The 10,967-nt window shown below is 44.4% G+C and overlaps 1 protein-coding gene across 5 annotated transcripts in view; it reads right to left on the reverse strand.

Annotated features, from left to right (window-relative positions):
• The window catches only part of LOC310690604 (acid-sensing ion channel 2), a 375,157-nt gene extending 364,458 nt beyond the window's left edge, over positions 1-10,699 (reverse strand). For 2 of the 5 annotated variants that reach the window (XR_014518134.1, XR_014518135.1), the window contains exons 1-2: positions 10,194-10,699; positions 4,249-5,891 (exon numbers count right to left, since the gene is read on the reverse strand). Coding sequence is in view for 3 of the 5 variants with exons in the window: in XM_083469913.1 (XP_083326039.1) it covers positions 4,249-4,830 (582 nt within the window). In the remaining 2 variants the exon portion in view is untranslated. Of the gene's footprint in view, positions 1-4,248; positions 7,199-10,193 lie in introns of those variants that run through there. The other 3 variants (XM_083469913.1, XM_083469915.1, XM_083469914.1) reach the window with 3 other exon arrangements.
• Positions 10,700-10,967: the final 268 nt, after the last annotated feature.

Raw genomic sequence — 10,967 nt, forward strand, 5'->3', positions numbered from 1 at the left:
CTTGGTGATATAAAACGACAATTCAAATCCGAGGCATAAAACCATCACCTTGATTTACATCAGTCTATTTACCTTGTTTTGTTTGCGCAGAATCGGGGTTAAGTTGTCAAAGGTTGGGTATACATACTTCAAGGGAACATGATAAAATTTCATTCTGCTTTCCACCAAGTTGTTTTTGTGTGTGCTACTTTTGGTTCACTCTCTTGAGGGGTATTCACACTCAGGCACACCTCTCAGAAGCTCTTTCTTTTAAGATGCTACAGCTGAAGCAAGATCTCGTTTACCTCCACTGAGACCCAGAGAGGCACAGGCATGCACTCGTGTCAGTGAAAGCAGCCCTATACTATGGAAAGCAACAATGGATTAGGGGCAGGAGAAGCAGGATCAGACAGACAGAAAGCAAGCTAAGTTTAAGGAGTAAGACTTAGATTCATTGCAAGAAGCAATCCAAGACTGGAAAAGTAGTGAGATGCAATCAAGTACGGTAGTTCTAAACAGCACCTGTGGATCTGCTGGTTAGCAGCCTCTTCCTCCTAGTATATGTATAATGCTTGAGCATGTATAATGCTTCCTCCTAGTATGTATAATGCTTGAGCATGTGCTGTACAATTCCTCTGTTATGCTGGCCTCTCCACCCCCACTTACTGTATCTCCCAATATCCAGTTAGATTTCAAGCTCTTTGGCGGCAGGGGCCTATTTTCATCGCTAGCAGGGCTGTTCAAGTAGTCTTGGTCTCTGAACCTGCCCTCACCCCCAGAACCTACTTAATGCAGTCTCACATATAAGCCAACAAAAGTCACTAGCCTACAGATATTTGAGAGCTACACTGCCTAGACACGTAATCATTGATAGCAGGGGAAAAGAAAACTTCTACAAAGCTACCTTATTATTAAGTCAGATCGTTGGTGCATCTAACAGCATTGTCTACACAGAATGGCAGTTGTTTTCTCAGACCTCAGCCCTGCTGCATAAGATCCTTTTAATTGGCGACGCTGAGGATTGAACCTGGGATTTTCTGCATGCAAAACATGTGCTCAACCACTGAACCACAGGCTCTCTCTCTCTAAAGCAGCCTTCCCCAACCTGATGCCCTCTAGATGCTTTGGACTACAACTCCCATCAGCCCCAGCCAGCTTCCCTGCCTACTGGTGTTTTGTACTCACCAGAGGCAAGCAGGCACCTCACTATTTACAAGGTAACCCTAACACAGAAACACACACTGATCCAGATAGCTTCTTGGAAATTTGCCACAATAGTTTCTTAAAGGGAAAATGCTGTGTATGCTAATTCTCCCAAATACACACACACCCCTACACAACTACTCCACAAATTTAAAAGCTCCTGCAACCACCCTCTCCAAACAAGCTTTGGGGGTGGGGGGGGTAGGAATGCTATAGAATGTGTGAATTCTATCGGAGCATCATGAATGATGAACCCTTCCCCCTTTCTGGATGACAATCAAGGTTCTCACAAATTCTTTCATCAGGTTTAGAGTGGTTTCCTTCAGTGAGTTCCCCGTCAATCAGACCAAACTTTCAATCCTGGGAGTTTGCTCCTAGCACGCATACAATATCTGTGGTTTAGCATTCCCAGGCATCAGGAAAGTTTAATATTCTTTTTCTATGAAAAGAATCTGTGTGTGTGTGTGTGTGTGTGTGTGTGTGTGTGTGTGTGTGTGTATACACACGTACATACGACCACCACCCCAAACATCAATAACAATTGAGAGCTGGTGTGGTGCAGAAGCTAAAAGTCTGAGTTAGAGACCAAGAAGTTTCCAGTGTGAATCTCCCTTCTGTCATTATCGTACTACATGACCTTCCAGTGTTTCTCAAGCATAGGTCCCTAGCTGTTGTTGGACTACAACTCCCACCATCCAGTTAGCTAGGGATGATGGCAGTTGTTGGCCAACAAAAGCTGGGGACCCAAGTTTGAGAAACAAGCAAAGGGATGGCCCTGTCACACAGAAGCATGAAGAGACTTGCTTCAGGTGGCTTGGTGGGGTAGGTGAGTAGAGAAAAAGGAAGGCAGAAACTGTGTCTGAACAGTGCAACAAGACTTTGTAAAATACTGCCCATGTGGGGGAGATGGGCATTTGGAGTCAACCTCCAACAGCAAAATGCTTTTGCATGGTACTGCATGGTTACCCATGGGGATCATAAAACTGACCTACCATACAGGATTGTTGCAAGGATTCTAAACAATATAATGTACACGAAGTGCTTATGGCTGTGTTCACTATACATTTAAAGGCCCATGGCTCACACACACCCCCCCCCAAAAAAAATAAAAATCCTGGGAAGTGTAACTCACACCTCTCAGCAACCAACAATTCCCAGCACCCTTAACAAATTACAGGATTCTTTGGAGTAAGTAATATGCAGGTGTGTATATATTTTAAAAAGTGACATGAATTGTAATTAATTGATGCCCCAATCCCTAGCCTTGTTGCAACCCACCAGCACCCACTTGAGTACAACATTCTAACCTGCAACTTCCCTCAGAGGAAACTAGTTCCTTTCCATGTGAGCCCTCATCCAGGTCCCAACCAGGAGAAGAAAGGTTTGGTAGGTAAATAAACTTACCAATTTACTTTCCCCCCCCCCAGCCCTACTCCTGGGGGTGGGTTAGGGGGTTCATAACAGTTTGAGAAAGAGAAAGGAAGTGGGTGAAGCATCTCCCACCCTGCAGTGCCAACCTAGCATTGCTCCATTTCCCCACCTTGGGCTGCTGCTGTTGAAGACGGAGAAGCAGGTTGGGGTGAAGCAGTTACCCTAGAGGACAAGAAGTTTGCTGAGCAGTAGCATACAGGAGGATATTATGCTACACACGTTCAAACTCCCACCCACTTCTATGCCCTGATGTTGTCATCTTATCTTTCTGGCCTGGCTCCAATGTCTTTAATGACAACTAGTAACAAAGACACAATAAAGCAAGTCAATTCACACCACTCTCCTTTCCAAGCTGGGAAAAGCTTCACTGAGATTAATGTCTATGTTTCCAGTTGCTGTTCAAAGCATACAAGCAGGGTCAAAAAACTGGATCACACATGCATGTTGTTCCCTTGATGACACTGCACCCGATGGCTTGGCATGGGAACGTGTGAACCAACTCTACTGAAAAGCACTGTGTTGGATGAGATACATGGGAACATGAATCTTCTATCTGCTGTGACTCATGCATGCACATATACACAAGCCACAGTCTTAAAATGAGAAAAATACATGTGTAAATGGTTCTGGGGGTAAATCAGGCAATCCTATTATCCACCACACAACAGCCACAGAAAAAAAGTTGCAACAGGCCAGAACCACCAGGAAGTGACAGTCTTCCTTATCTTATTGCGCCCCTTGCCACCCATCAGCCATAGATCTCTCTGTTTCCCCTAGGGCCAGGAGCAGCTCAGTGGTAGGACACATACTTGGTTCAATCCTCAGTTTCTCCAGTAGAAGCATCCCATGCGGGTGGGCTGAGAAAGACCAGTGATGTGGAACTTGTGGCCCTCCAGCTATTGCTGTCTCCCAGCTCCCATAAGTCTCAACCACTAAAGCCAGTGATTATAGGAGCTGGAATCCAACAACATCTGGAAGACCACATGTTCCCATTCGTACTGGAACATGAAATCTTGGGTGACTGCTACCAGCATAGAGAGCATTTAGATTAGATGGACCAACAGGCTGACTCTGTCCAATACAGTTTTGTACCTTGATCTGAACCATTATCAGCAAGAATGCACAGTGTCATTTCAACACTAGTTTGCTGCCAAGCACCATCCATTGGCCACTGATCTCTACATCTTCCATAAAGCCATGAATACAATCCTTCTCCCCACCCCTCCTGTCCCATACTTCCAGGAACTGCAGCAACCAACCACTAGAGCAGGGATGTGGCCCTCCAAAGGTTTGATGGACTCCCATTCTCATCAGCCCCAGCAAGCATGGTCAGAGGTCAGGGATAATGGGAGTTACAGTCCATAAACATTTGGAGGGCCACAGGTCCCCCAACCCTGCACTAGAGAAAGTAGAAACCTTATCAGGCATTACATCCTTAAGCCTTACACTCTTCAAAACCTGAAAAGCCCATTGGCCACAAGAATAGCAGACAAACCTGCTTCAGTTCAAGACAGCTGGGTCACCAAGATATATCAGCCAGGGTCTCCAACAGAGATACCCAATTTTCACTTCTTGGGTTGTCCCCATTGTTTCCACTAATGCCAAAAGGAAAACAAAACTCTTGTTTGTACTCACAGTTGTGAAGTTCTTCTCGCCACACTCCTGCCCCCGGAACTTGCAGTATAACAACATCTCCTTCATGTCATGGCCCACACGTCCCATGAACTCACTCATGCTGAAGACTTTGGCTCGGTGATGCTGGAAGTTGGCCTTCTCTCGCAGGATGGCCAGGACTGCTGGGTCAGCGAGATGAGGGTGAAGGACCTGGAGGTTGACATCCAACAAGGCCAATAGGTCGCCAGCATGGTACAGGTCATTGGTAGTGAGGCGGGAGAAGCGGAACCCGTTGAGGTTGCAGATGGTAACAGCTGGGAAGACCAGGCTGTGGGCAACGACCTCATCCACTCTGGTGACATGCTGGTAGGAGAAGTAGTAGACCAGCCGCTCGGAGCTCTCCACCAGGAGGAGGCCCAGGGAAGCCACAAACACCAGAGCCCACAGGGCCCGCCGCACAGTCATAGGTCCATAGACAAAGATGTGGCGGATTCCATGGAGGGTTGAGGTGTTGGCAAAGATCTGGAGGCTGGAGGGCTGGAGGCTCCCCAGGCTTCCCTCGCTGGTGCTCTCCTTTAAATCCATGGAGAAAGGATTGGTCATGAAGGTGCCACTTCCCTCCTCTGACTGCAGCCAGTTTCTCGTGCGCTCCAGCTTTCCCTCATGGGGTGAAAGAGGCAACAGAAGCAGCCAGCAAGCAGGGCAGCTGCATGTGAGTGTTTGGGTGGCAGTGGGGAAGGTGCTTGCTGCGTGCTCTCCCCAGCAGCCTGGCAGGGACAGTGTGTGGGGGGAGGGGGGGTAAAATGTTTATTTAAAATCCATTGCAACTCTACCGCTTGATTTCCTCGCTGCGATAAGGAGGGCTGGTTTTATTTAGGGAGACACCAAGGTGATGTGGAAGAGATGTGGGTGGGAAGGCAAGGAGCAGCCAATGGAAGCAAAGCCCTCCCCCTTCCCTTTCTCTCTCTCTCTCTCTCTCTCTCACACACACACACAGAGCTAGTGATGAGATTACCAGTGTGTGAGAGAGTGTGTGTGTGTGTGGTGTGTGCGCATTTAAAGGGGAGCAGTCCAAGCTGCTTGCAACCCATCCGCTAAATAAGTCCGAGCTGCTTGCAACCTATCAGCTAATGTTTTATGTGGAAAGATGCTGCTGCCTGCCTCTGGAGCCAACACACTGCAGAACAGAGCAAGGTTCTTGAAGGAGCGGGAGGACTAATACCACCACCGCCCCCACTCCCTGCTGATGATTTTCCGGGCTGCTGGATTCCAGCATCCATCTCCTCTCTTCCCTTCTCAGGCTGCGTCCCCTACCCATGTCTTTTAGTCTGGGAGCTCCTCAGAGATGAAGCCAAGAGGACGACAGACAAAACTCGCAGGACAAAGGGCTGAACATGACCAGGCCTTCGTGTCATAGCAGAGCATCTGGGGAAGATTTGACAGCTGTACCCCCAGTAGTTGCTGGTGCAATGAAGGAAAAACAGCCAGGGCTGAGCTCCAATGATGCCTGCCAAGAAGGATTCGCCGGAGAACACACTGGCCGCAGCAAATAAGTTTGCCTCTTTTTTTGCCCTTTAATGTTTGCCATCTGTCTTGACAGGGTACCATCGGCTCCATGAACCACCACACTTCCCTCCTTCCTCATCTGATCCCAGGCTGACAAACTGCAGGAAAGAAGAGTTTATCATCAGGGTATGTTACAATGCCAGCCACACTGATTTTAATTTCTTATAAAGCTAATTCTATGTTACAGGGAAAAGGAGTAAGTGTCCAGAATTTAATGAAAGCTTAGCCACATTTTTGTCAGTGTCTTAAAACTCAGAGATAGACAAATAAATGGCAACAGCGTCTTAAATGTGTTTATCAGTATACACTTGTGTGTGTTCGTGCGTGCATGTGCGGGGAGGGGGAGAAAGAGATTTACCACATTAATTAGAGACTGAGAGCATCCGTATGTGAATGCCAATATTTGGCAACCTTCACTGTAATATGTGTACACACACTGTTTTAGCCAAAGTTAAGCACTTTAGGGCTGCAGTCTTTGGTGCACTTACCTTCAAGTAAGTCCCATTGAATTAATTTGGTACTTCTGAGCAGAAACCGTTAGGATTTCTCTGTAAGCAGATGAACTAGGGAGCAAGTCCCACTGAATACAGTGAGGGTTAACATTTGAGAAAACATGCATAGGATTGTGCTGTTATTCCCATTCATTTCAATGGGAAGATTAGGCACATAATTAAGCCTTGCCTATAGGAATGAATGAGACGTCAAAATGCTTAGCTTTAACTGGATCGTGCTCATGAAATATTGCAAAAAAGAGAGGAATATGCAAACGTTTACTTTTCTGTCATATTTGTACCCCAGACTTAATCCAAGGACCTCAAGTCAGCATATGTGGGGTTCTTCTACAACCACAGCAATCACGTGAGGTAGGTTTTAGGATGACAGAAGGTGACTAGCCCTAGGTCAATCCTGTGAGCTTTGTGGCTGAACAGGGATTTGAATCTAGGACTTTTCCGCTCAAAGCCTAACACTTGATTCACTACACCATGGCTGCAATCCTAACCATGCTACTTGGAAGTAAGTCTCATTGAGGTCAATGGGACCTGTTTCTAGGTAAGTGGGGTTAGGATTGCAGCCTTGCTCCTCTATGAAAATGCAGAATAAGCACATGTGGGTGAGTGAATATATTTTAAATGAGTGTCTAGTTATGTGGACAAAAGAACAACTTCCAACCTCCACAGTCAGTGGCAGTTTAACTCATTATTATTTATCTGCTGCAGATACTGATACCTATTTTCAACTTTCCCTCCACCCTCTCAGTTTCGCAAAACATTTATCAATTTTTACAATTCCTTGCAGAAGTATTTTATCAAGCACCTTTCTTTTCTCTGATTTTATATCATGCACTTGAGCACGCACATACGTGCAATTTCATAGTAGCGTATAAAGGGGTCACATGAGCAGATTTTACATGTCTTGTAGTCCACTTTTATGCATGTCAACCTGAAAATAAATTTCACTTAGATAATGTGGCTTGTTTTTTTATTTATGTATTGAATTTATATACCAACCTATAGCCGGATGTCTCAGGGCAGTTCACAGAACGAAATCGGTTATTGGCTTAGTCCCAAGTGTGCACAGGATACCAACTTTAAATTTTGAAAAAGCACCAGCAGGACACACCATGGGGTGGGGAGGTGAAAAAATAGATTATCTGAGGAGCAGGTAGTAGGCCTTTCATGCATGCTTACATGCATGCATACCGAAACAAAACATATTCAGGGTTGCACCAGATGTGGAAGAAGATTCAGAGCAAGAAGCCAAAGTATGACCATTGGTATTCCCACAATTTTTATTTTTATTTTATTGTGAGCACAGGAGGAACAAGATTTTCCACCACAGCAGGTAAGTCTGTGTGTTCCAGTAGTGGCTGGCACCTGTTAGGGCTGATAGGGTGGAAGGGAGGGAGCCCAGCAGCAGGTGGCACCAGAGCAAATGACAGGCAGAGCCAACTAATTCTAGCTTTGCCCCCATCCTCTTCCCTGCTGAGTTTTACAAGATAAACGAGAGGAAGCTGGCACAACCAATGCCACCCCCTGCACTGGATATTAGTAAGAAGGCAGGCAGGTGGGTGCTGGCTGATGATGGTGGAGCAGTGCCCCATTCACCCAGATGCACCAACTACCATTGCCAGTGTGTACCTGGTCTCCAGCAAGCAGAAGACCAGTTGAATGTTCCTCTTCCGCTCCCTCCCACTCCCCATCACTGCATTTTGCCTGAATGGCAGCAGAAATGAATCCGCTGGCAAGAGATGCCCATGTGTTCCTTTGCTACCCTAACAACTAATACTTAGAGGGCCATTAGCTTACCAAGAGGCTGGCCTGGCTATTCCAACAACTGAATCCTCCATTAGATCTTAAGTCTTGCTGGATCCAGGAATTACAACAATATTGCTTCTGCTAACAGCCTGCATAGGTGCTGCTTCTGGCCGTATTCAGTAACCCTTGCTTTCTAGGGCTCAGTTTATGCAAGAAAAGTCAAATGAAACAAAAAAGCAAGGGGGGGCCTAGAAAATCCTGCCCCCTCCCCTTCATTGGCTAATGCATTGGGGAAGCATGGTCTTCACTTCTTCTTACACCTAACAATCGTGCCACTATTGTTGCTTTAATTGGCAGAAATTGTTCCTAGAAAAGTAGAGGGCTTGAATTCTTGCTCGATAATATTTGGTCTTATAGTGTTTTATTTCTTTATTCATTACTACTTGTATATATGATGTGATTATCATAATTATTATATATTATCTTTAATAAAATATTTTGTGTTAAAAATGCTTTTTCAAAAAGAACAGTGCTCACATAATGTTAAGGAAAATAAATGGTTACGGAGAGGCTTACTAGAAATGGAATTCACAAGCCTCAATCTCTCCAGAGCCAGTGTGGTGTAGTGGTTAAAGAGCAGTAGTCTCGTAATCTGGGGAACTGGGTTCGCGTCTCCGCTCCTCCACATGCAGCTGCTGGGTGACCTTGGGCCAGTCACACTTCTTTGAAGTCTCTCAGCCCCACTCACCTCACAGAGTGTTTGTTGTGGGGGAGGAAGGGAAAGGAGAATGTTAGCCGCTTTGAGACTCCTGAAGGGGAGTGAAAGGCGGGATATCAAATCCAAACTCCTCCTCCTCCTCCTCCTCCTATCTTAGCCAAATCATGAAGCCTCCTGCAATCTCCACCTCCCTTAATTCAAGCATTAAGACTAGGAGCTGCAAGTCTCTAGTTCAAATCTCATCCCAACTAGGCTGCTGCTACCTCCCAGACCTGACATCTGTAACACAGAGGAAATAACCACTCTAGCCTCCTTAAAGAGATATTGCAAACTTGTGACGCTCTATACCTTTAAAGCACATTTGAGTACAGCACACACACTCCTCAAATAATTCTGGGCACCGTAGTTTGCGAAGGGTTGCTGGGAATTGTAACTGTAAGAGGTAAACTACAAGGACCAGATTTTTTTTTGAGGGAAATAAATGTGTATCTTTCTCATAGCAGACCTTGTGAGGATAAGCATCTTTTGTAATTAAAATAAAAAATTAGTAATCTGGGCCCAGTGTAGGGCAGCCAAATGTAAATGAACAACAAAGAGATAAAGTCACAGGAACCAATTAATAAATATATCAGCAAACAGTAGAAACAGGCAAATATGATAGGCTAACCAATAAGATTCACCAATGATGAGAAACTGAAATCATTCAAACAATACAATACAAGTAAACAGCAAATCCTCCGATAATTATAGGACAAGTTTTCCAGGACTAAAATGCATTTCATATTTTTCAATCAACTGAAAATGCATATGAATAGCAACTGAAGACCCCTTGGTGTCTCAGTTTTCTTGCAGATTTTCTCTTCATTCAGGAGAGCGCCAATATACTATAAACTTTGAAAACAGCTTCACCCACTATATGAAGTAGAATATATAATGCAAGACCACCACACATAATATACTGTAGTTAATTAAAGATGTCTGTCGATTTCTGTTAGGTGCTACCATGCATCTGAATACAAACACCAAAGTAGTATTTTTGAATTAATGCAATATACAAAATTAGAATATACAGTCATGGGAAAAAGAAAGTGCACTCTATTTGAATTCTGTGGTTTTACATATCAGGACATAATAGCAATCATTTGTTCCTTAAAAGGCATAACTAATTAGTATTTAATTTTTCGCACATGGCATTTCCATTTTGGCTTTATTTCTGTTAAATAAATCACAACACAGTGTAATATGCCATGCATCATTGTTCACCTGAGATTGTATTTACCTAATTTTAACACCTACTACAGAACAGAGGGTTGTTATCATGTCTTCATATGTAAAACCACAGAATTCTAGGATGGTGCACTTTCTTTTTCCCCATCACTGTATGAAATTACATTACAGCAAAAAACAACAACACCTCACATGCTTACCTTCAAAGATGAAAACTAAAGCTGTGGCACATTTTTTTCCCTCAGCGTAAGTGAATGCATAAACGGTACTCACTTCAAAAACCCCAAACTGAGGCCTTCTATGGAAGTGAAATTACCTACTCATGAGTTAACACAGCTTAACAGGTGACTCCTCAACTTTAATGAGGAACTAGCCTTAAAATACAATTAAAGAAACATGTGTGATAACCTGCCTAAGAAGGTCCTAGTAGCAGCTACTGTTATGGTCTTTGGTCGTGCCTGAACCCACCTACACAATTCCCAGAGTAGCTGAATAATCAATCCCTCTTGCCAGGAAACTTTAGGAATTGACACTCAAGGAGAACAGTCCTAAAAACTCTCAGCACCCTTAGCAAACTACAGTTCCCAGGATTCTTTGAGGAAAGTCATGCCTGTTTAAAGCGGCGTATTTCTGCTTTAAATATATTGCAAAGATGGGGCCTGAGGCCTTCCTGCAATCTGAGGCACAAGAGGCAAGGCCTTTTTCCTCAGAGGCACTAGAGAAATTTACCTGTTGCTCGCATTCCAAAAAGGCAGTTAAAACCTCTTTCTTTCAGAAGGTTTTTTTAAAATGGGATTTGCTGCCACTGCTCTGAAATGTTTTATAATTCTTCCACAGCCTCAGTTTTAGTTTGACTTGGACCTTTCAGGATAAATTGTTTTAATTTCTGCCTGTCACTGTAACGTAAAATCCCGCCTTCGGCATTATTTACAAGAAGTCAGGATACAAATGCTGTGAATAAACAGACAAGCAAA

Source organism: Podarcis liolepis (genome assembly GCF_965112155.1).
Source record: "Podarcis liolepis genome assembly, chromosome: 13".
In the NCBI taxonomy this organism is placed as follows: domain Eukaryota; kingdom Metazoa; phylum Chordata; class Lepidosauria; order Squamata; family Lacertidae; genus Podarcis; species Podarcis liolepis.